The sequence below is a fragment of the Aquarana catesbeiana genome, linkage group LG06 (assembly GCF_042186555.1).
Source record: "Aquarana catesbeiana isolate 2022-GZ linkage group LG06, ASM4218655v1, whole genome shotgun sequence".
In the NCBI taxonomy this organism is placed as follows: domain Eukaryota; kingdom Metazoa; phylum Chordata; class Amphibia; order Anura; family Ranidae; genus Aquarana; species Aquarana catesbeiana.
The window spans coordinates 340,916,452-340,943,449 of NC_133329.1; the positions used below are offsets into that span (position 1 = coordinate 340,916,452).

The 26,998-nt window shown below is 42.3% G+C and overlaps 1 protein-coding gene across 1 annotated transcript in view; it reads right to left on the reverse strand.

Annotated features, from left to right (window-relative positions):
- Nucleotides 1-16,258: 16,258 nt before the first annotated feature.
- Nucleotides 16,259-26,998, reverse strand: part of GORASP2 (golgi reassembly stacking protein 2) — a 33,252-nt gene continuing 22,512 nt past the window's right edge. Inside the window, exons 7-10 of the mRNA XM_073633925.1 lie at nucleotides 26,089-26,212; nucleotides 21,897-21,980; nucleotides 19,060-19,167; nucleotides 16,259-17,007 (exon numbers count right to left, since the gene is read on the reverse strand). Of these exons, the coding sequence (XP_073490026.1) occupies nucleotides 16,748-17,007; nucleotides 19,060-19,167; nucleotides 21,897-21,980; nucleotides 26,089-26,212 (576 nt within the window). The 3' untranslated portion in view covers nucleotides 16,259-16,747. The remainder of the gene's footprint in view (nucleotides 17,008-19,059; nucleotides 19,168-21,896; nucleotides 21,981-26,088; nucleotides 26,213-26,998) is intronic.

The window sequence follows — 26,998 nt, forward strand, 5'->3', positions numbered from 1 at the left end:
ACAGACGAGATCCTACTGGTTCTCAATTTCTTGTCATAGATAAATATACACCTCCTTGGAGGGGAGGAGCTAAGACAAGGGGAGTCTCTCGTTTGGAGACTTATTGGATCCACCAATTGCAGACCTACTCCCCTTTTGGGTTGAACATAGAATGGGACATCAATGCTTTTATCAACCAAGCATGATGCCTTTTCTCTATTTCTGGTACTTTAGGGTCCAGTTGGTACCTATTAGAATGTCTTTTATGAGAGGTTTTTTTATAAGTATTTTTAAATGTTTTTATGAAGGTATTTTTATTAAATTCTTATAACATGTATTTTAGATTGTATATTTGAATATATACTGGTTTGGTCCCTATCACAAATATCAGCTTGATCCAACCAATAACGTGTCCTTTCTGAGGGGTGCCATCATTTGTCACACCTTAGTATCATATATATTTTTTATATATATTACATTATTTTATTTATTTTTTTCTACCCCCCACATGGAATCTCGGGATTCGAACCGGCGGCCCTTTGGCTGCTGGGTGGGAGTGCTGGCTGCTACGCCACTGCCCATGTTCAGGCTAGAGCAATGTGTGGATGTATTATATTGTTTTTCATTTTTGCTGCCAGAGGGTGATACCTTGTAACTTAGTGTATTAATATACATGTCCTTATGACAAACTGCGCCATGTTGTAGGTTATATACACCGGACATTGTGCCGTTTTAAGCCACATCTGCCCCTATATGTCCCCGAAAATAGCGGTGCCATGTTTTTGGCTGTTTAAACCAGTCACTGTTCCACATGATGTCACATCCTCTTTCACATGTTAAAATGAGGCTTGGAACTCTTGTCCGGGCGCCATTTTGGCAGAACCAGGAAGTAATCCTCCTCTACACATGAAAACGAGGCTTGGAATGCAAGCCCTGGTGCCATTTTGGAGGAACCAGGAAGTAATCTCCATAATTTGCACTTTCAATCAGATGGAGCTGCCACTTGTTATGGGGGTAACCAGTACCTATAAATACTCAGCCAGTACAGTGGTCCAGCACCCCAGATGATGACTTCTAAGTCGAAACGCGTCGGAAGGATATGCTGAGACCACTGTCCTCTTTTATACAAGCGCTTGATTTTACTGCTTAACACGTGAGTGTATTTCCTTTGCTTTTTATGTATTAAAATTTCCATACAGAGTTACACTATATGCCTTCCTCTTTCTTTTAATTATGGGGCTGACTGCCTATATCTACTGAGTCCATCCATACCTTACACTTGTTCGGAGGTCCATCTGGAGGTCATATCTGGATAGAGCATCTGATCCCCTTGGTATATTATACCACAAAGCTTGATTGACTCACTAGGTGTACACCTATTTGAGTTCAATCCCTCTGGTAAGCAGCTTCTGGTGTCTTTGGTGGTGGACCCACTATTAACTGTTATTACATCATACATATTTGAAGTTAAAGACTGTCACTATATTATATCCACATGTGGTTGAGGATTATCATCACACATGACTGAAGCTTGTCACCGACTTTTTTCTTTTTTGGACATCACACGTCCAAGTTACTCTGTTTATAGACATCACATGTCATAATAGAGGACTGCTTGGAGTATTTTTGAGCACATCATTTATTATTCAAGTTTTCTGTACCAATATTATTTGTTATGGTTTATATGATCACATAAGCGCTGCACATTTCACCCTATGGCTCACACACACACACACACACACACAGGATGGGGGGGGGGGGGACACAAGAGCAGAAAGGAGAGCAGATAGCAGGCTGCTGCTGACAGAGGCACGTAAACTGACCACAGTGTCTGGTCTCAGCAGCCATGATACACTGTGGTCAGTTTACAGAGGGGTGGGGAGAAACTGGCAGGATCAACCAGGTTTTTTAGGTTTTACAGGGGGCCAAATGACACAGGACAAGCTCTGTCATATTACATGCTTTAAAGGAGCAGGATCCATTTCTTTAAATGGGTTGACAAACACTTGAATGCAATTGTCAATAAAAGCCTTTGACACTTATGAAATGCTTTTTATTTAGACTTCAGTATACCACAGTAACATCAGACAAAAAGAACTAAAAACACTGATGCAGCAGACTTTGTGAAAATTAATATTTGTGTCATTCTGAAAACTTTTGGCCACGGCTGTAGATGTGCAAAGTTAATAGAGACATCCCAATAAACTAAAGGCTGTAATTAAAGCAAAAGGTGGTTCAACAAAATACTGACACAAGGGGGTGATCCTTTTTCCAACGCAGGGATTGTGTTTTTGGCTGCGTTATTTTCAAATAGTGACAGAGGGCACAGGGAGAAGATCCCACGCTCACTGTCACATTGAGAGGCTGCAGCTGCTGGAACATGTTATGTGAACACCTAAATATGGGTGGAACATGTAACTTGTTCCAAAAGGTAAACTGATCCTTTAAATAATTTTTTATTCATTTTTTTTTAACATTTCCTTTCTTTACATATTTTCATGAGAGATGCTCAGTGTCGCCACAGTGGCACTGTACTAATCTGAGATTTTTTTTTATTTCTTTTTTTTTACACTTTGTGGTTATAGTGATTACAGATTGGCTCGCGCTGCCAGTGACGAGTCCTGTTGTGTGTGTGTGTGTCAATGGAGGCAGCAGTGGGACAGAGCACACACGTGTCCCCATGGGAAATGGCTTACTATGGGGGTACTGGAAAGAGTGGAGCGCCATCGGAGGACCCGAGAAGAGAAAGTTTGGGGCAGCTCTGTGCAATTCCAATGTATAGAGAGTTTTTGGGGTTTTTTTTATTTTCCCTTTATAATCACTATATAATCACTTCCTACCTAGGCAGATTTTCAGATTTCAGCACTGTTACACTATAAATGAATTACTCACTCAGCAACAGTGGTGTAGTGGGTAGCACTCTCACCTAGCAGTAAAAAGGGTCGCTGGTTCGAATCCCAACCACGACACTACCTGCCTGGAGTTTGCATGTTCTCCCTGTGCCTGCGTGGGTTTCCTCCTGGTACTCCGGTTTCCCCCACACTCCAAAGACATGCTGGTAGGTTAATTGGCTTCTGTCCAAAATTGTCCCTAGTATATGAATGTGAGTTGGGGACCTTGGATTGTGGGATCCTTGAGGGTAGGGACCTATGTGAGTGTGCAATGTATGTGTGGAGCGCTGCGTAAATTGACAGCGCTATATGGGTACCTTAACCACTTCAGCCCCGGAAGGATTTACCCCCTTCCTGACCAGAGCACTTTTTACAATTTGGCACTGCGTCGCTTTAACTGCTAATTGCGCGGTCATGCAATGCTGTACCCAAACAAAATTTGCGTCCTTTTCTTCCCACAAATAGAGCTTTCTTTTGATGGTACTTGATCACCTCTGCCGTTTTTATTTTTTGCGCTATAAACGGAAAAAGACCGAAAATTTTGAAAAAAAATGATATCTTCTACTTTTTGTTATAAAAAAAATCCAATAATCTCAATTTTAGTCATACATTTAGGCCAAAATGTATTCGGCCACATGTCTTTGGTAAAAAAAATTTTAATAAGCGTATATTTATTGGTTTGCGCAAAAGTTATAGCGTCTACAACCTAGGGTACATTTTCTGGAATTTACACAGCTTTTAGTTTGACTGCCTATGTCATTTCTTGAGGTGCTAAAATGGCAGGGCAGTACAAAACCCCCCCAAACGCCCCCATTTTGGAAAGTAGACACCCCAAGGAAATTTCTGAGAGGCATGTTGAGCCCATTGAATATTATTTTTTTGTCCCAAGTGATTGAATAATGACAAAAAAAAATTTACAAAAAGTTGTCACAAAATGATATATTGCTCACACAGGCCATGGGCATATGTGGAATTGCACCCCAAAATACATTCAGCTGCTTCTCCTGAGTATGGGGATACCACATGTGTGGGACTTTTTGGGAGCCTAGCCGCGTACGGGGCCCCGAAAACCAATCACCGCCTTCAGGATTTCTAAGGGCGTAAATTTGTGATTTCACTCCTCACTACCTATCACAGTTTTGAAGGCCATAAAATGACCAGATGGCACAACCCCCCCCCCCCCAAAATGACCCCATTTTTGAAAGTAGACACCCCTAGCTATTTGCTGAGAGGCATGTTGAGTCCATGGAATATTTTATATTTTGACACAGGTTGCGGGAAAGTGACAAATTTTTTTTTTTTTTTTTTTGCACAAAGTTGTCACTAAATGATATATTGCTCACACAAGCCATGGGCATATGTGGAATTGCACCCCAAAATACATTTAGCTGCTTCTCCTGAGTATGGGGATACCACATGTGTGGGACTTTTTGGGAGCCTAGCCGCGTACGGGGCCCCGAAAACCAATCACCGCCTTCAGGATTTGTAAGGGTGTAAATTTTTGATTTCACTCTTCACTGCCTATCACAGTTTCGGAGGCCATGGAATGCCCAGGTGGCACAAACCACCCCCAAATGACCCCATTTTGGAAAGTAGACACCCCAAGCTATTTTCTGAGAGGCATGGTGAGTATTTTGCAGCTCTCATTTGTTTTTGAAAATGAAGAAAGACAAGAAAAAACATTTTTTATTTCTTTTTTCAATTTTCAAAACTTTGTGACAAAAAGTGAGGTCTGCAAAATACTCACTATACCTCTCAGCAAAAATAGCTTGGGGTGTTTACTTTCCAAAATAGGGTAATTTGGGGGGGGTTTGTGCCACCTGGGCATTCCATGGCCTCCGAAACTGTGATAGACAGTGAAGAGTGAAATAAAAAATTTACGCCCTTAGAAAGCCTGAAGGCGGTGCTTGGTTTTTGGGGTCCAGTACGCAGCTAGGCTCCCAAAAAGTCTCACACATGTGGTATCCCCGTACTCAGGAGAAGCAACAGAATGTATTTTGGGGTGTAATTTCACATATTCCCATGGCATTTTTGAGCAATATATCATTTAGTGACAACTTTGTGCAAAAAAAAAAAAAAAAAAATTTGTTTCTTTCCCGCAAATTGTGTCACAATATAAAATATTCCATGGACTCGACATGCCTCTCAGCAAATAGCTTGGGGTGTCTACTTTCCAAAATGGGGTCATTTGGGGGGGTTTGAACTGTCCTGGCATTTTATGCACAACATTTAGAAGCTTATGTCACACATCACCCACTCTTCTAACCACCTGAAGACAAAGCCCTTTCTGACACTTTTTGTTTACATGAAAAAATTATTTTCTTTTGCAAGAAAATTACATTGAACCCCCAAACATTATATATATTTTTAAAGCAAAGGCCCTACAGATTAAAATGGTGGGTGTTTCATTTTTTTTTTTTTTCACACAGTATTTGCGCAGCGATTTTTCAAACGCATTTTTTGGGGAAAAAACACTTTTTTAAATTTTAATGCACTAAAACACACTATATTGCCCAAATGTTTGATGAAATAAAAAAGATGATCTTAGGCCGAGTACATGGATACCAAACATGAAATGCTTTAAAATTGCGCACAAACGTGCAGTGGCAACAAAATAAATACATTTTTAAAAGCCTTTACAGGTTACCACTTTAGATTTACAGAGGAGGTTTACTGCTAAAATTACTGCCCTCGATCTGACCTTCGCGGTGATACCTCACATGCATGGTGCAATTGCTGTTTACATTTGACGCGAGACCGACGCTTGTGTTCGCCTTAGTGCGAGAGCAGGGGGGGACAGGGGTGCTTTTTTTTTTTTCTTTATTATTTTTTTGCTTTTTTATCTTATTTTTATACTGTTCCTTTCATTTCATTTCATTTTTTTTTTTAATCATTTTTATTGTTATCTCAGGGAATGTAAATATCCCCTATGATAGCAATAGGTAGTGACAGGTGCTCTTTTTTGAAAAAATTGGGGTCTATTAGACCCTAGATCTCTCCTCTTCCCTCAAAGCATCTGACCACACCAAGATCGGTGTGATAAAATGCTTTCCCAATTTCCCAATGGTGTTGTTTACATCCAGCGAAATCTAAGTAATGAAATGCTCGTAGCTTCCGGTTTCTTAGGCCATAGAGATGTTTGGAGCCACTCTGGTCTCTGATCAGCTCTATGGTCAGCTGGCTGAATCACCGGCTGCATTCACAGGTTCCTGTTGAGACAGGAGAGCCAGAGAAAAACATGGAAGACGGTGGGGGGGGGCATTCCCTCCCACTGCTTGTAAAAGCAGTCTAGAGGCTAATTAGCCACTAGGATTGCTTTTACATGAAAGCCGACCGCTGGCTGAAAAAAATGATACCAAGCTGATACCTAAACCTGCAGGCATCATTCTGGTATAACCACTCAAAGTCGTGAATGGCGTACCTGAAGACAAAAAAATGGTTAACAATAAAACACAGTAAACGGTAAAGTATAAAAAAATTGCATACCTGAAAATCAAAAGTGGTAAAACATAATAACAATAAAACATTGCAGAATAGAATACAGTAAAAAAGAGCAGAACAATAGAGAGAGAGAACAATAAAACGACATCTATTTTTTTTTATTTTATATATCTTTTTTTTTTTTTTTTTTTTTACACTTTTTTTTTGTAACTAACTTTTATAACTGTAACCGGTTCCAGGTTCGGGTCTCTCAAAATGCGATGGCATCTTGGGAGACCCTGTGAAAGTGTGCCTAGTCTGTGCAATGCTGTACCCTACGCTAATACTCAACTAGTGAATGGTAGCGTTCAAAACATTCACCAATGCAAAGACCAGGATTGTCAGGACAGGAGGGACAATAATAGCGGGTGTCACGCCTATATCCGTGCTTGCTGCAGACACAACATCTTTTTTGGGGGGTTCGTTGGGTAGGGGTACTCGGGAGGACATAAAGAAAATGCCTCTCATGCAGCCGACTGCATTTGGTTGGGAATGTGAATGGGGGAAGTACGGACGCTGCAGAAGTGGTGGGTTCCCAATTAGGATTGGCGAATGCAGCAGGAAGGGCATTATGGGCACGACGGGCCTGTGTTTGTCTTCTTCTTGGTGGCAGCGGGACACTACTTGTACTTGCCACCTCACCAGCTTGAACTGCACTTATGGGACTCGCCACGTCACCAAGTGTTACTGCAGTGCTGGTTTGACTACGACCGGGGTGTACTAGGCCGCTGGTGCTTGCCAGTTCACCAAAACGCTACCAAAAAAAAACTGTTAGCGATCACAGGGATCAGGCCTGACTCTGCGAACGCTGCAGTTATGCGTTTAGTGTTTTGTAAGTGACAGTGATCGATCGATACTGCACTTGGGTGGGCTGGGCCGGGCGGAGGGCCAAATGCAGGTGCTAGCAGGTATCTGGGCTGATTCCGCTAACACTGCGTTTTTGGGAACCCTAAACTGCTGGGGACGCCAGTATAGATCTGATCGGATCAGATATTGATCCGTTCAGATACTATACCACTAAGAGAGGTGTACGGTGGGTGTTAGCGGTACTGGCGCTAACCTGACGTGCCTGGGGCTGGTGCTTGCCAGTTCACCAAAACGCTACCAAAAAAACTGTTAGCGATCGCAGGGATCAGGCCTGACTCTGCGAACGCTACAGTTATGTGTTTAGTGTTTTGTAAGTGACAGTGATCGATCGATACTGCACTTGGGTGGGCTGGGCTGGGCCGGGCCGGGCGGAGGGGCAAAACGCAGGTGCTAGCAGGTATCTGGGCTGATTCCGCTAACACTGCATTTTTGGGAACCCTAAACTGCTGGGGACGCTAGTATAGATCTGATCGGATCAGATATTGATCTGTTCAGACACTATACCACTAAGGGAGGCGTATGCTGCGTGCGTGGGTGTTAGCGGTACTGGCACTAACCTGACGCTGCCTGGGGCAACACATATCACGCCGGGTGATCAGAGGGCTAAACCTTTATTAGGTAATAAACAGCGGGTGCCCTGACACTATAAATTATAAACGAACTAACCAGCGTCACCCGTAACACTTATACGGTGATCAGCGGTGAAAGGGTTAACTAGGGGGCAATCAAGGGGTTAGAACATTTATTCGGTAGTATATGGGGGTCCCTGTCGCTATAAAATGCCGACGGCGAACCTAAATATTTACCTCCCTAACTAGCGTCACCAGTAACGCTAATACAGCGATCAGAAAAATGATCGCTTAGCGACACTGGTGACGGGGGGTGATCAAGGGGTTAAAACTTTATTAGGGGGGGTTAGTGGGGTACCCTAGACCTAAAAGGGGCTACCACTAACTGCCCTACCACACTAACTGTCACAAACTGACACCAATGCAGTAATAAAAAAAAAACAAAAAACTGCTTGGTGTCAGTGTGACGGGGGTGGGTGTGATTGGGGGGTAAAGGGGGGTGTATTGTGTGCCTAGCATGTTCTACTGTGATGTGTTGTGTTGTGCACTCACATTGCAGTCTTCTCTCCTTGGCGCCGGAACGGAAAATACCGAGCCGAGGAGAGATGACATAATTTCCTCTGCCTCTGTGTACTATACAGAGGCAGGGGAATGATCTGATTGGCTGGGAGCGATTGCAAGGTGGGGGGGGGGGCACGAATGGATGGCCTCCCCCTCATCTCTGAACACTCCCAGTCAGAAGCTGACCGCCTCGGGCACCGGGGAGGGGGGTGCGATCGGACCCCCCGCCCGCGGGAGGCAGATCACGTACAGGTACGTGATTCTGCCGACGTACATCATCGTGAGGCAGTCGGCAAGTGGTTAAATAATAAATAGGGATAATTGTAGACATATACCCACACTCAGGTTGAACTGGATGGACTGGTGTCTTTATTCAACCTTACTAACTATGTAATTATGTAACCAAATTAAAAAAAAAAAAAAAAAAAAACTTTTTTTTTTGGTGGCATTTAATCACCACTGGGTTTATTTTTTGTTATATAAATTTCCTAATTTCTGTTATAAAATTCTGCAAATAAACTTTCTTCATAAACTTAGGCCAAACTGTATTCTGCTACATTTCTTCGGTAAAAATAACCCAAATCAATATATATTATTTTGTCTGTGTAAAAGTTATAGAGTCTGCAATCTACAGCGTGTGTGTGTGTGTGTGTGTGTATATATATATATATATATATATATATATATATATATATATATATATTAGAAAATTGATCTACTGATTGCCTCATTTCTGCAGGTCCTAAAATGCAGGGACGGTATAAACAACCCACCCCAAATGACCCGTTTTTGGAATGTAAACAGTCCAAGGTACTTAATAGGAAGCATGGTGAGTTTTTTGAAGTTGTACATTTTTGGGAAAATTAAATAAAATTAAATTGTCACCATTTTAACAAGTTATTTCCCACACACAGTATAGGCTTAGAATTACACCCCAAAACACATTTTGCTATACTTCCCACGTATAGGGGGAAACCACATGCAAGTCTTTTTCACAGCCTAGATGCACAGAGGGGCCCAAAATCCAAGAAGCACCTTTTTGGCCTTAAGCCCAGGTTCACACTAACTGCGGGAAGGAAATCGTGCGAGTTCAGCTGAACTCACACGATTTAATTCCTGCATGTGATTCCCTACTTCGGGGGGCGATTTCAGAGACATATGTGCGGGTTTCTGCACATATGTCAATGGAAATCGCACCCTGAAGTCGCCAAAAGTAGTACAGAAACTACTTTTGGGAATCAGTGCGGCATCACACCGATTCGGACGCTGTCATTGCTGCAATTGCCACCGATTTGGCATGCGATTTGACATCAAATCGCATCAATGTGAACCAGGGCTTAAGGAGAATTAACTACACCTAAATTACTCTTCTAATTTCCCAACTACCCAACACATTTTTGGAGGCCCTAGAGCAGGGATCTCCGCAAGGTATTTTCTAAAAGGCATAATGAGTCTTTCAAAAATGTCCTCAGGTTTTTGGAAAATGCATGAAAGAAATTATAGGATTTTTAAAACAGCTTACCTGTAAAATCCTTTTCTTTGAAGTACATCAGGGGACACAGAGCCATAGTAATTACTATGTGGGTTATAGGCCACCTTCAGGTGATGGACAATGACACACCCTAAGATAAAAAAAGTGCCCTCCCTATATAACCACTACTGGGAGTACCTCAGTTTTGTAGCAAAGCAATACAAGTGTATACCAAAGAAGGGAGGAGCCTCTGTGTCCCATGATGTACTTCAAAGAAAAGGATTTTACAGGTAAGCGGTTTTAAAAATCCTTTTTTCTTATCGTACATCACGGGACACAGAGCCATAGTAGTTACTATGTGGGTTGTCCCATAGCAATGCCAACTGAAGGGAGGGAGACAACAAAAAGTAGGGCAATAAGAGACTAGAGGACATATATTGCAGCCTACAGTACACTGCGCCTAAAAGGCGATATCCTCGTGACCTTTTACATCTATTTGATAGAATCTGGTAAATGTATAGACTGAATACCAAGTTACGGCCTTGCAGAATTGAGCCATGGAGGCTTGGTGATGCACTGCCCAGGAAGCACTAACAGCCCTAGAGGAGTGCGTTTTGATTTAAGAGGGTGTAATCCACCTCTAAACCATAAGCTTGAACGATTACTTGTCGAATCTATTTAGAATAGTAGATTTCGATGCTGCCTGTCCTCTTAGGACCTTCAGGCAACATGAACGAAAACATCCGTTTCCCAAATCTGAGCAATCTACTTTAAGTAGACATTGACTGCTCTCACCACATCAGAAAAATGTAGTGATTTTTCTTCCAAAGAACAGGGTTCTGGAAAAAAGACGGTAGAACAATACCCTGGTTTAGATAAAAACCTGATACTACCTTTGGTAAAAAGTTAGGATGAGGACGCAATACTACCTCATCCTTGTGAACAACAAAAATATGGCTCTTTACAAGAAAGAGCAGCCAATACTGATACCCTTCTTGCAGCAGAAATGGTTACCAGAAAAAATAGTTTCCTTGTCAAAAAAGGACCAAGGTAATATGTCGTATCGGCCCACAAAAGACTGTTTTGTAATGCCGACAAAACTAAATTCAAGTCCTAAGGGTTTAGGGGTTACTTAACCGGACATTAAGCTGTGTTACCCCCTGAATAAAAGTTATGGACCAAAGAATGCGAAGCAAGTGGTCCTTGAAATAATACCGATAAGGCCGAGACCTGTCCTTAGAAAGCACTCAAGCCCAGCTTTATTTCTCACCCCATCTGAAAAATCAAGGACTCTACCTTGACTTATTTCCTGGGGTGCAGCTCCTGGTTTCATACCAAGAGACATATGTTTCCCAGACTCCATAATTTATAACCAAGGAGGCTGGCTCTACCAAGGTAGAAAACTACCGAACTTGACAGCCCACGCTTCTTTAGATTGTGGGCCTTAATAGCCAAACCATTAAATTTAGCGTTTGTAAAGTAGGATGGAACTCCGGACCTTGCGAGAGAAGGTCTGGCCACGAAGATAGGGTCCATGGGTTCCCTACTGCCATGTCTACGATCTCTGCATACCAAGATTTCCTGGACCCTGCTGGGGGTCACCAGAATCAACAACTTCCCTTCCTGCTTGATCCTGTGAAGAAGTCGTGGATGCAGGAAGAATAGAAGTGTAAGCACAAATCAGTGAGAACCGATTCCACGGGAATAGCAAGGCATCCGTTCCGCATGCTAGCGGATCCTTTGTTCTTGACACAAAGTTGTCGATCTTTTTTGTTGATCCTGGACGCAAACAGATCTATGTCTGGGATCCCCCATCCATGACATATTGACAGGAAGATATCGGTGTGAAGGAACCATTCTCCCAGGAACAACTGCTGGCGACTCAAGTAGTCCGCCTGCCAACTTTCTATTCCTAGAATGAAAACTGCCGATAGGCAAAGTACATTGTTTTCTGCCAAAGATAGGATAAGATTCACCTTTCTCTTGGCCGCATAACTTCTTGTGCCCCCTTGGTGATTAATATAGGCCATTGCTGTGGCATACATGGATTGAATCCTAGCAGGACAATAACTTGTAATAATAAACTGAACGTTCAGGCCCTCAGGACCAAGTGTTCTGCCTGAATTTCTAAAATGTTAATGGGAAAAGCCATTTCTGATCTAGGCCACTTCTCTTGGACAGCTGCCTCTTTCAGGACTGTCCCCCAACCTAAACAAAAAAGGTTGGCATATGTTGTTGCCATTTCCCAGGTAACTGAAGGAATGCTTTTCCCCTTTGCAGACTTTTTGATGTAAACCATAAACTGAGGCTCCGGTGCACCCAGCCTACAGCACCTGCTATTTCCAGGTGGTCTTTCATCCGGGTACTAACCAGGCCCGACCCTGCTTAGCCTCTAGGATCACATGAGATTGAGTGCTATCAGGGTGATGTGGCCATCAGCTTTGGAGTCAGACACATTGGGAATGTAGAGCTTGAACTCTTGAACTGTTTCAAGCCGATAGGATACTGTTTTGTAGCAGTCTAGAATGAGACTGAGCATAAAGAACGGCCTTGAATGAAGCCACCATCTTTCCCGACAACCTCACGCAAAGTTAAATAGGAGAAAATCATTTTGACTGGCACGACTACCTAAATTGGTTCCTTTATGGCGCTGATCTTAGCCTGGGGTACAAATACTCTTTTCTGGGTTTGATCAGACCCAAGTATTTTCTTCATGGTTTTAAAGAATACCCCACTTAGTGAATTTTCTCTACCATAGGATAAAGTGTGAAAAACTTTTAGAAGGAAAATAATGCTTATCTGAGTAATCCTCCAGATACAAAAAAAACTTTTCCAACAAAGAATGGACAGGAAAAAGCATGCACAGCTTGAGGAGGCTTTAGCGAACCCAAACATTCAGTTAAGGGTACATAAATGTGGAGCGGATCATTCATTAAGAAATTGTACCATCAATCTTACAGATTGTGAACATTGACTCTCACGCATTTGACACCTCAAAAGAGAAGTCATCAGCCTCACCACGGTCCCTTGAGGGAATAGTCTTATCCTGCCCCTAGTTCCTCAGTCTGAGGGTCCTAGGAAAATGGAAGACAACCTGTCGCATCTTGACCACACTGGGATGCGATTAAAGTCGCTAAAAACTTTTTTTTTTTTTTTAAACCTACCATGGCTGAGGAAAGAGTAAAAAGAACAGGGGCTGCAGCGTTGAAAACAGTTGCAAGTATTTCATGGCCCGATGCTCTCACTTTGACCAGCCACCCCTTCTCAGGGGAGGATGCCATTTGTAGAGTAGGTTTTCCAGAGCTTGAGGGAAACTGTTTTAGCTCCTTTTTTGGTAGTGTTTCAACCCCCCCTTCTGAACATAGCCCGATGCACAAAGTAGAGGTACTCCAGAAGAAATCGCATCCATTGCTTGAGCAATAGTCAGTCACTGCTATCAATGCTCAGTCTGATGTGCTTGCGTCACCAACCTCTTTCATGCCCCTCTATGCTCTTGTGTCCCTCCACCAGCTTAAGTAGTAATAATGGTGCTTTAAAAAAAAAAAAAACACATACACGCTATGGACGTTGGAGGACGCCAACGCCGCGCTAAGCTCTACAACCCTCCACACACCGTTTACATATGCGGGCGTGACTTCCGTATGCGTATTCTTTGCCGCGCGAGCTCACAGGGACGCTTTAAACTTTTTTTTTTTCTTATTTATTTTTATATTATTAAATTGGGTTTAAAAAAAAAAAAAATTGATCACTTTTATTGTAACCATCCCTTGTGACAGTAATAGGTGGTGACAGGTACTCTTTATGGAGGGATCGGGGGGGTCTAAAAGACCTCCAATCCCTCCTTTGCATCTCAAAGTATTCAGATCACTGAAAACGGCGATTCTGAATACTGTATATTTTTTTTTAAATCTGGCGCCATTGGCAGCCGAGTAAACAGGAGGGGGACATTGTGACGTCGCTTCCGTGTATATTCAGGAGACTGGTCTGCCGGTGGGACGGGAGCCCGGTAAGAGCGGCGGGAGGGGGGGGGGGGGGATGGCTCTTAGCCGCATCAGTTGTTATCCCTGGAAAGCTGATCATTCTCTCTAAAAAAAAAAAAAAAAAAAAAAAAAGAACGGTACCGGGATGATGCCTGCAGCTGCGGGCAGCATCATCCCGGTATAACCCCTGAAAGCTGCGGTCGCATATATGCGTACGCTTGGTGCAAAGGGGATAGATATAGATTTTATATATATATATATATATATATATATATATGAGATAAAAATTATGAACACAAAATTGTTAATAAGACATTTTTAAACACACATCATTGGCATACTTAGAATTACACCCCAAAACACATGCAGCTACTCCTCCAGTGTATGGTATATCACGTGTGACACTTTTTCACAGCCTAGCCATTCTGAGAATGGCACAAAATCCAAGAAGCACCTTTTGACCTTTAAGGAGAATTAACTGCACCTAAAATTATGCATCTAATTTCATGGCTACCCATCACATTTTTGGAAGCCCTGGAGCACCAGGACAGTAGAAACAACCATAAAATTACATTTTGGAGAGTAAACACCCAAGGTAATTTTTAGGAGGCATGGTTAAGTCTTTTGAAGACTTCATTTTATTGCCACAAAAGTCTTTGGAAAATACGGAAAGAAAAAGGTGAGGCAAATTATTTTGTTTTCCACAAAGCTGGCAATTTAATATTTCTCACATGCAGCATAGGCATACTAATGCCCCGTACACACAATCTGAAAATCGGACGACAGATCGTCCGTCTTTTTATTTTTTTAATGCTAGTCATATATCGAACCTGAAGAGTTTACTAAAGTTACGACAATTCTCAGAAGTGATGTCATATGTTGTAGTGCATTTGTATTTTCGGACAACTGAACTGATTAAACAAAATCATACGAGAACATTTTTTGCGTTTGTTCAATAGAATAGCGGATGAACTGTCGTGATCGGCTCTCGAAAGCATGCACTAACGATCCGATTATCGTACGATCGTGACGAAAGCGGTATTTTACGTCCGATTTTCAGATCATGTGTATGGACCATTAGAATTATACCCAAAAATAGATTCTGCTACTGTGAGATTTTTTACTGTCTGGACTGATTATGTACCGGACATTATATTGTATATCGCACAAAATCAACCAATTGCGTCACAACCATTGTACTGTAATGGTCACCTCTATACGAGTGGTCAGGGAATATAGTGTGGTGTAGCGTAACCTATAGCAGTCCCAATTCCTATAAGCTGAGCAAGCCTAGCCTACTGGTACATGACTGCCCCCAGGAATGCCATGTGCACTGGCCTGGTGTCTCACAAGAACATAGTCAGCAGTATGTGCAGATGGGTCAGTTCTGGCCGCAGGCAAAAGCCATGGACCAAAAAAAACGGCAAAGGATTGGTCCAGGCAGCAATGTGGTCAATAAACAGGCCAGGGTTAGTACAGGCACAGGTGTGGCGGTGATCAGGGACAATATGACTGGGTCGACAGTGATTAGGGACACCAAGTGGGCAGTGGTGATTAGGGACTGACAGCACTAGTCTGGTGACATTGTACTGCTGTGGTGGTGATTAGAGATAATAGCTGGCAGCACTGACATAGTGATACGAGAGCAGCCAGCCATTGTACGTGATCAATTCATGATACCTTTTTTTACTTTTCAATTTTTTTTTTTCTTCTTACATATTGCCACCAGAGTAGTGACACTGTACTACTTGAGGGGTGGGGGGTGATCAGGGAATTTTTTTTTTTTTTAACACTGATTGCTTATTACAATATTGATCACTGTATAAGCAAATCTGTAACATTGTTTCATTCATGAAATCTTTGTTTACTACTGTGACTGGTCAAATCTATCACATGGTACAGGGCCACTGTGATTAACCCTGGTACCACGTGATCGCAGTGATCACACAGTAGTAAGCAAGACATTATGAATGTCAGCCTTGTTTACGACTGTCAACTGATTCGTCACAGTGATTACATGGTACCAGGGCTGCTCACATAAGCCTAATACAATGATTGGTGGTCTGCTGTGTCTGAGCGGGCACAGAGATCACAGATCGCTCTGCTACGCACCCTCCTGGGAGGACATACGGGTACATCCTCCTGGAACTAGAGAGCTGTTACTTTAAGCAGGCTGTTAACAAACTTCAGGTAGTGCTGAAGCTCCCTAAAGTCTTCTAGCATTTGACCAGGTCTGTGAGTTTGCCGAGTACCGTAGGGTCCAACTTTGATTCCAGTTGGTCTGCAAAGTAAATTTTTAAATACAGTGTAGAACTGCTGGATATAGGAGGCGAGACTAAAAAAAAGTTGATTGTTAGTACAAAGTCTGACTGAATATTCATTCAGTCAGTTTTAAGTGTAGGAGAAAGTATTAGGTATGCGTCAAATAAATAAATGATTGCAAAGACAGCAAGCGAAAAATAGTGTAAAATTCCAGTAATTTATTGCTGTATTTATATCGCAACTCTTGAACTCTTTAGTTTAAAATGGTAACATTTATAGATCGCTCTTCTCTTACATGTCATGTACAGATAGCTCTCAGAGTAATGCAGCTTCTCCATAGTACTGGCCTACAGCAATAGATAGGGATGTAGCAGTGAATCACTGCCCTGCAGAGTGGGTGACACAGAAACCATACACATATTTAGAGTGCACGTGCCATAACCCTTTATTTAAGATGCCTTCTGGAAACCTGTTAATGCTAAAATAATTTACATCTGTGCCGAAGTTTGGCAATTCTCCCACCTGTAATTTTCACCTTCAGTCAGTCACCTTACTTTTTCATACCTAAATTTCTCTTTATTTACAGATCTCCTAAATAGGTACAAACGAGTATGAAAGTAATGACTGTTTGCATCTGGAAACACATTGTGTGGCTGAATAAATACACTAAGCCAGCCTGGATCCTTGTTATGAAGACTCTGTAACTGTAGCTTCTGTGCTGATGACAGTAACTTTCTCCGTTGGCGGAAGGTCTGCAATGCCCAGCTCTTCGGCCGTAGATGTGGCGTTTTCTGTGAGGGGTGCAGAGATGTGGTCCAGCAGTAATGGGGCTAGATCACCAGAGAGAGGTGCCAGGGGAAATGCTGGGAACTGAGGGTTTATAGAGAGGGGAGGCAGACCTGCCAGGTTCAGTGGTGGCAGTGGGCCAAGGGGTGGCAAATGTGACACTGTGAAGAGAAAATACATTTCTCAAATTATTTACACATACAGAAAGATAACAGGGCATCCAAATCCCAATTTAGTAATTTAGCTCTAGACACAGACTGAAAGATATGTTATATTATAGAGCACCTATTGCCTTTTATTTTTCAGATATGCAAAAAAAAAAAAAAGGGTGACATGCTTTTGCTCACTTCAAGTGGGTTTTGCATTTCCCTACATGTCTATGGGAATGCAAAACACACTTGAATCAGGTCAGAAGGCGGTCAACTGTAGGTCCTGGGCACCACCTGTCAATGAATTCTAATTGATCTCAGAGGTGTCTCAAACTAATGCACAAGCTCTAAATCTTATCGATATGTGTTAAAGGAGAAGTATACCTCTTTGCTGCAGCTGTCCCATATTGGCTCTAAGACTGAGAACTGAGCAATTACTGCTGTCAGTCACCGCTCTCCACTCTGCCCCTCCAGTGCTCACTGGCCAGGGGTGGGCACAGCTGACTTTGGTGCTCAGTTGCACGTTGACAGCCAGAGCCAGGATGTCAGACAGAATTGACAGGATCCTTCCAGAGCTCTGTGATGTCAACTGAAAGTGGACTATAGTCTGCAACTTGCAATGCCTGAATTCCAGGTAAAACTCAGGCCCTTCCTGGTGGTATTGAAGCTTGCTCATCCCCATCCTGCATTCGATACATTCCTATTGGTCAGTGAGGCGGTCCACTGTATTGATGAACCATTAGGAATGTGCAGGGACAGATGTGGTAAAGCTCAAAACTACTCAGAGATGTCAAAGCTGTGCCAGGCAAAAAGGACTCTGCTTTGCAGCATAAAAGCAGGAACATGGAGCCTGCTGTTACCTATAGTGCCCAAGCTGCTTTGTTTTAAACCCCTTATTTAATTGTATCAGTTTAGGTCTACCTCCATGTACATACAAGAGATAGAGAAATTACAATTTAAACTGACATTGCAGCAGCAACAATTTGTTCCCCCACATGCCCAGGATCCAGTAAGAAATACAAATTCTGATTGCATAAAAAGTTGTGAGTGGTGGGGCGCTGCACCAAAATTAGCACTCAAGTTAAAGTGGAAGTAAACCCATCCATAAAACAGTTTAATTTCCGGCACGTGCCAGAAATGTAACACTCCCATCGGATGTGCTCTCAACCAAACTGTCAAACTATCCAATGGCTGGTGTGATAACTGATCACATGTGCAGCATCCTGGCAGTTGTAGATTAAATAGAGGCAAAGATGGTAGCTTCCTTGGCTGAAAACGATAGGGGATTTTATTTACACTTTAAGGCATTTATCCCAAAAGAAGCAAGGATATGTCACTGCATACTTAAAAAAAAAACATAGGAGCTTAGTTGCAAGTTGTCAGGAAAAAAAAGTCGGTTTGTGTGTGTATTTCAAATAACGAAATTCAACAGTATCCGATATAAAAAAAAAAACAAACAAAAAAAAAACCATAGGCGTTTAAAAAAGGCTTCACTTCCAGCCACATGTTAACCACTTCCCGCCCGCCCTATAGCGGATTGACGTCCGGGAAGTGGTTCTGTTATCCTGACTGGACGTCATATGACGTCCAGCAGGATAACATGCCGCCGCGTGCCCCCGGGGGCACGCATCGCGGCGATCGGTGGAGCAGTGTGTCAGCCTGACACACCGCTACACCAATCTTGTACCCATACACATCAGCAAGGTGTATGGCCCAATCCAATCTTCTTTGAACTGGTACATTTTGGTTCTGTAGATGTTGCTTTCCAACTCCTGCAAAATTGTGCAGAGTCACATACAAAGACCTGCCCAGTCCTAGAGATATATCCTTGCAATCTCCCGCACAGCCAGAACAGAGAACACATAACATCCCTTATAAGAGGAACTCCTTTTAAAAGCATATTTGTGAGGCATATTGGGAGGAGAGGGGGGGGGGTAAAAGGAGAAAACAGACTACGGTGACCAAAGAAAAAGCCAAACAAACAAATCCCACCACCATTAATATGTGCTGCTTACAGAAGTAATAATAAAGATAAAAAGTCCAGTTGAAAAGCAATGAACGTACTCTGTGTCAAGTCTGGAAGTCCCGGCCGTGGGATGAGGTGGGGAGCAGGCATGTTCAGACTGGGGAGATTCTGTAATGTGGGGAGTCCAGTGGATAATGGCATGAAACCTGGAGAAAATAAATAAATAAATAAAAGCCCCAGCAGATCATTACAACACATTACCACTCACAGTCTGATCACACATAGGTGTCGGTTTATGAAACTGAACAGCAGTGATCCCGAGGATCGCCACTGATCACAGTCCATAAACGGTTTATGAACCAGAGATAATCGGGGGAGAGGTGTTTGCACACTAAGAATCCTCATTGACTGACACAGAAACGGCAGTTTATGAAGCTGTGATCTCAGCGCTTCACTGGCGATCTTCACACTCCCCGATTAACCAGCTCAGAGGTGGAGAATCGGGGAGTGAAGACGGAAGATTATTACTTCCTTCTACCTCGATCAGACACCATGCCCCCGTTATATATAATTTTTTTTTTTTTTTTTTTATGTGGGGGGGGGGGGGGGCACTCCATTTTATTAGGATTAACCACACCGTCTGTCTCTGTACTGAGCAGTGATAATTTAATTACTGCTTAATAAACAGACACCTCTGTGTTTCAATAAATTTCTGGTACTGTAATCTCACAAGTCTCACTAGATTCCAGTGTCGGGGCGATCTCCACTGTTTGAAGCGTTTGTAGATGACTTCATTCGTCCAAAAGGAGAAGTGATCTACAGAGTTTCATAAACTGGCATCCAGAGGAGAACGATCTCCTCTGTGAATGCCGGAGAATGAAGCAGTGACATTTTTTCACTGCTTCATAAACGGACACCATTAGGTGGTAATTTATCATCTCCACACAACAAATTGTGTAAATATTTACTTCAATTATCCAATCATGCGAAAACTAAATTCCTATTTACTTATTTCATATTCACATGATTGAGTATTCAAAGTAAACTAGAATGGATGGTGGCGTTGGAGAGGACTTCAGCATGTATACGAACTCCTTGCCTTGGACGGGGTAAAGTCCTTTCAATACCTGCAAGAGCATTGGCAAACTACTGCCCAATGAGTTCTTCTGCTACATTCAAATCAACCATCATGTCCGTAGTTTGCTCCGATGTTACAAGAGGCCTCCTAAACACCTGACTCCATTTGAGAATCTCTGTCGTAAACACCCCAAACTTGAGAGGCCTGGTCTCGGACCTATATGCTTCTCTGATCGACACGGGTTCTGGTCCACCTCCTTACACAGTGAAATGGGCGGTTGACCCAAACAAGATCCCTGACCATGCCACATGGGCCAAAATCTGACTTGCCTCCTCAACATGCTCCTGGAACATTTCTGCCCAGGAAAATGCTTACAAAACTGCTTTCCCGGTGGTATATGACCCCCTGACTGCATGTCCAAGTTTATCCCATCAGTGTCCCCCATGTGCTTCTGAGGCTGCAGAGAGTGAGACACTCCATTTTACATTTGGTGGTCCTGTCCCAAGGCCATTCGGTTTTGAACATGGGTCTATACCATGATCAGATCAGTCCTTCACATCACTTGTGATGCCCTGTTGCATGAACCAATTCCATCACCAACTAAGAATCAGTGGAAGGAAGAGAGGAAAGATCCCTGGTGCCACACATTCATGGAGTCCTATGGTGGTAATAAGAGATACAACCTCAGCCTGGGATCCCAAATGACTAAGCTACTGGGGTGATGCGAAATGTGTTGGGACATGGCCTGGCAGGTGCCCAGGCTGGGGTTGTCTCCCTTATTACTACCATAGGACTTTGTGGATGTGCGGCACCAGGTATCTTTCCTTTCTTCCTTCCAGTGACTACAGGAGCTGGGTCAAGCTCCACCCCTTGCTGTCACTCCTGCAGCAGACGCGGCATCACCCACAGTGATCGAGCCTGAGCGGCACACTAATAAACTATGGTCACTATGAATCAGAGAAAGCTGGTGGGGTTTGTGTTCCTGGCTGCTTGACAAACCCTGGCTATAGCAAATTGTTCTCAAGATGTCTTTATATTACAGTATAAAACAAGTGGTGGATATCAACAGGTAATCAGTTTGCTAATAGAGCTCAATGTACAACTGCCCCTTTGAAAGGAAGTCTGCAAAAATCAGATCCTACTGAATTTAGGAGTATACTTTTCCTTGATTTTATCCAGACCTAACAAAGCAAGGATCGTATCAATTATAATTCCCACTAAAACTAGTGTCACACCACGTAAAAGGCATCACTACTATAGATGGCATTAACCGCTTGCGGAAATAGCGCCAAAATAGCGCCAAAAGTGTCCGATGTGTCCACCATAATGTCGCAGTCACGATCAAAAAAAAAAAAAACGCTTTTTTGCGCAAACCAATAAAAACTTACTGCGATTTTTTTTTTTTTTACCAAAAATATGTCGAAGAATACGTATCTGCCTAAACTGAGGAAAAAAAAACAATTTTTATATATTTTTTGGGGATATTTATTATAGCAAAAAGTAAAAAACAATGCGTTTTTTTTTTTTTTCAAAATTGACGCTCTTTTTTGTTTATAGCACAAAAAATAAAAACCGCAGGGATGATCAAATACCACCAAAAGAAAGCTCTATTTGTGGGGAAAAAAGGATGTCAATTATGTTTGGGAGCCACAACGCACGACCACGCAATTGTCAGTTAAACGACGCAGTGCCGAAACGCAAAAAGTGCTCTGGTCTTTGGCCAGCCAAATGCTTCGGGGCCGAAGTGGTTAAAGACGGCAGAATACATAATATGGCAATATACAATATCACAATAACCAGATTAACACACACGTTTTGTAATATGAAATGTTTCAAAGCAGCCTGACGTAAAATTACCTGGCAAAGAGACTGCTGGGTTTAGAGGAACAGAGGCGAGGGAATGATTTATTTGTGGGGTTAATACGGGAACTGTGGGTAAACCTGAGGAGAATAAAAAACATGTGAGAGCTATACAATACATATTAGTAAAGTGGATGGAGACTATTCTGAAATGCACATGATCCGGTCACACAAAAACAAACTAAAATTAATTAAAAAAACATATATTAGAAGCAATTACAAAATCTTGTTTTTTTTTTTTTTTCTTTTTTTGCTGTTCAGAAAACTTCAGATGCACTCAGTTAAAAGGAGTAGGTCATGACTAGCCCACAATTTCACATAAATTGTTGAAGTATCTTTAAACATTGCTAAATAATTCTGAAAAATTGCTAACTTCTGTAGTTTATCATTCCATTTAGTATGATGGCCATGACAAAGTGGAGATTTATAGCTACAAAAGACAGATCATAGCCAGCAATAATAAGAAAGAAAATAGGAGGAATTTTCAGCTGCCATGTGACATGGCAAAGCTGAAATCTGGAGCTCCATCTGTCAGAAATCAGCTTCTAACTTCCTGTAGTGAGCAGACTACACCCTGCATTGAAATCCCAAGCAGTGTCGTCACATCAGCCCTTCCTAATTCTCCCCTGCTGGACTACAGAACTCATCCCCTTCATTTCCATGACATAGTGAAATCAACCAAGGCTGACAATGCCGATATGGGCCACTAAAAGTGAAAGGTTTACTTTGTGGAAGAACAAATATTAATGCATTTACACTTTTTACAGAAGATTAAATATTTCCCATAGATGTAACTTGCAACTAACTGTAATGCCCTGTACACGCGGTCGGATTTTCCGATGGAAAATGTGTGATAGGACCTTGTTGTCGGAAATTCCGACCGTGTGTGGGCTCCATCACACATTTTCCATTGGATTTTCCGACACACAAAGTTTGAGAGCAGGCTATAAAATTTTCCGACAACAAAATCCGTTGTCGGAATTTCCGATCTTGTGTACACAAATCCGACACACAAAGTGCCACGCATGCTCAGAATAAATAAAGAGATGAAAGCTATTGGCTACTGCCCCATTTATAGTCCCGACGTACGTGTTTTACGTCACCGCGTTCAGAAGGATCGGATTTTCCGACAACTTTGTGTGACCGTGTGTATGCAAGACAAGTTTGAGCCAACATCCGTTGGAAAAAATCCTAGGATTTTGTTGTCGGAATGTCCGATCAATGTCCGACCGTGTGTATGGGCATTACAATCATTTTAAGTAATCAAAGGCTAAAAATAATGGTGGTATTATGCACAGGATTACTAGACGGAGGACTGGCTGCATATATCCGAATACAATCGATTTTGGTAACCTCCTGTATCTGCTACATAAATATTCATGGCTATACTTATAACTCATGAACAGCGGCAAAGCAAACGTTAACAAATTAAACAGAAGGCCTGGCTCTTTGACACAGTCAAAATGAGGTTGCCCTGGATAATATTTAATGAAAAGTTTGACGGTGAAAATTTTGGGTACAATAACTAAATTTAAGAAGATATGGACACTATGGGTCTCCCGATGACTACTACTAGATGACCTCTGGAGCTCCGATAAACTTTATAGGCCATCACTACTGAGTCTGAGCATAATAGAACCCCCTCAGCTTGACCCTAGTCCTCAGCTTAGACTCTTTTTCCTCGTCCTTTCCCCTTCTTTTTCTTATTTAATGTTTTTCCAGTCTACCCTATTTACAGTTGTGGTGCTCATAAGTTTGCATACCCTGGCAGAACTTATGATTTCTTGGCCATTTTTCAGAGAATATGATTGATAACACAAAAACATTTTTCACTCATGGTTAGCGTTTGGCTGAAGCCATTTATCATCAATCAACTGTGTTTACTCTTTAAATCATAATCACAGCAGAAACTACCCAAATTGGTTATGGATTATAAAACGAGTACACAGTTGATTGATAATAAATGGCTTCAGCCAAACACCAACCATGAGTAAAAGAAAAGTTTTTGCGTTCTTCATATTCTCTGAAAAATGGCCAAAAAAATCATAAATTCTGCCAGAGTATGTAAACTTATGAGCACAACTGTACATTGCTACTTCTCTTTTCTCATTTTTCCCTTGCACAATAAAACTGTAGGCAGGCTGATTGTACCCAAGTTGATCGACTTACGTACAAACAGCATGCCGGATTTTTCATTCGATTGTTACCAGCAGGTATAGCCGCTCGTAATAATCACTGTGTTCTCCCAGCAGGGACAGCTTCCCGCACCCCCCTCGCAGGGAGAACACAATAGCTCCACAGGAGGGATTCCCCCATCAACACTGACTGTTGAGCTAATTTCTGGGGTGGGTGTCTGCGGCCTGGAGGTAGGGCTGGTTTCGACTTTTCTCACGTGTCTGTTTCTGTACATTTTTCAGCATCTCAGAGGAGTGAGGAATATAAGCATCTCTCCTGACATTGCTAAATGTTCTATTCTTATATCAATTTTGTTCACAACCACACATATCCCCCTGCACCCTTTGAAGAATCCAATAGAGGTGAAAAGCACCGGGCCGGGATGAGTTATTCCCTGCTGTAACCTATTTTGGATTTTTAGTCCACCATTACTATGTGCTATATGTATATGATATTACATTCGGGAAGAAAACTACTTCCAGGGGTGATTGTTATTGTTTTGTTAGTATGTGTAGGAACAATCACTGTTTTTTTAGGGGTTAGAAGGGTTTACCATTTGTGTAATACTTTTTTACCTTTACCTATGTATTGACTATCATTCTGAGGGGGGGGGGGTTCCAGTACCTCTAAAGTCTCATCCTGTATGGCATGTTTTGAAATTTTCTTTCCTGCAAACCGTAGTTGCAGGGAAAAAAAATACAAAAAAAAAAATATAATAATAAATTGCTCCATCTATGGCCTGCCTAACCAACTTTTAATTCACATCTAGCGATATTTAAAAGCGAAGCTCAAGTCTTTCTTTTTTTCCTTTAACCACTTAAAGACTGCCCAACGCATATATACTGTGGCACAGCTGCTCTATTGCGTGAAAGAATGTACCTGTACGTTTTTTCGTGCACTAGATACTGAGAGCATGCACTGCACGGCAGGGGAGCCAGACCGCGGGTCCAACGGACCCGATGTCCGCTGGCCACCCGCGATCCCTCCACAGAGGCAGAACGGGGATCTGGCTATGTAAACAAGGCAGATCCCCCTTCTGACAGGGAAGTACACCGAGATCTTCTGTTCCTAGTAATCAGGAACAGCGATCTGTGTTCTTCCTGTCAGTCCATCTTCCACACAATTAGAAAAACACTAGCAGGGAACAGTTAACCCTTTGATCGCCCCTGATGTTAACCTCCTCCCTGCCAGTGTTATTTATACAGTGATCAGTGCATTTTCTAGCACTGGTCCCCAAAAAGTGTCACTTGGGGTCAGATTTGTCCACCGCAGTTCCCACTAAAAATCGCTGATGCTCACCATTACTAGTAAAAACAATAAAAAAATAAAAATTAAAAATCCCTAAATCTATCCCATATTTTGTAGACACTATAACTTTTGCGCAAACCAATCAATATACGCTTATTGAGATTTTTTTGACCAAAAATATCTAGAAGAATATACTGTATTTAATCAGAGTATAACACGCACTTTTCCCCCCTGAAAATAGGAGAAAAATCACGGGTGCATGTTATACGCCAACAGCGTACCTCGAAGGGGAATGAGTGCCTCTGGAATTCACCGAGCCGTCATCTCCTCTCGGCTCTAACTCAGCTCTCACATAACACACACAGTCCCGCCTCTGCCACCGGCATTGGACCAATGTTCTGTGTATCACAGGAGCTGGTCCAATGCCGATGACGGAGGCATGCCTGTGTATGTGACTGCTGACAGACCCGAGTAAACAGGAGATGACAGCTCGGTGATTTCCTGCGAGAGATGAGAGATGGTGAGGCTTAATCAGGCAGCTGCATTGATGGAGGGAGATGGGCGCAGATCAGGCTGCAGATGGGCGCAGATCAGGCTGGGGCCAAAGTGGAAAAACAGTGTGGAACTCTGCTTTAAGTTATTTTATGAAGTTTAATAAAAGTTAGATATGAACTTGATCAATCCACAACTATAAAATGGCCTGCTGTCCCTAAATAGTAACAGCAGCAAAATATCAGGAAAAATCTGTATTTGGCACATTGCATACCTGAGGTAAGAGCACTAGTGGCTGCAGGTGAATTAGAGGAGAGGGACAGTCCAGAAAGACTTGCTTCAATTCCCGGAGTCCCAACAGGTAGTGTAGGAGGAGAGTTCACAGAAGACAATTGGACCTGGAACAAAACAAACAATTAAGGTACTACTAGGAGAGGTGTGCTTGTACTGTAGATTCTGAAAGCCAAATGATAAAACCTGGAACAAAGGAAACAAGTGGTGCCACTTCTCATAGTGATTACCTTTCATTGGTCTATCCTAAACTAAAGAAACACCTCCTAGACACTGACAGGTACGCGCTAGAATAAACAGCACACGACTATACAGTGATGACTACGGCTCCTAACACTAAATAAGCTTGTGGCCAATCTAGAATAGTGACTTTCAGACACATTCTGGACAGTTAATATAAGCTAATGAATCAATTTCATAATACAATTACAAGGCATGTCATTTAAACTAAATTAGGAGTAGAAAACTATCAGTATGAATCATAGACATGGGTCTCCACTATCTAAAGCTGGCTATACACTATAGAACCTGATTGTAGACTTACCAAAACCTAAATAATCTATTCGATTTGTAGCAAATCAGGCAGGAACTTACACTACATAGCTGATGGTAGATGTAAAAGGGATTGTACAGATTGTATAGGGTATGGTCAACTTAGGACAGTCATACTTGGCTCCCCAGAATTACATTATAACAACTAGATACACAACTGAAATACAAATGTGTGTACATTTAAGCCCGCTAAAGGATTTGTAATTCTCTTCTCGGTCTTGCTTGCCACACCGCGCAGCCAGGCGGGCAATCCCTTAATTTTCCACTAAGCTTTGCAGTGTACAGTGTCACCTCTCTGCTTACTGGACAATAAGTTAGTAGTGTTCCTCCTAGATAGTAAG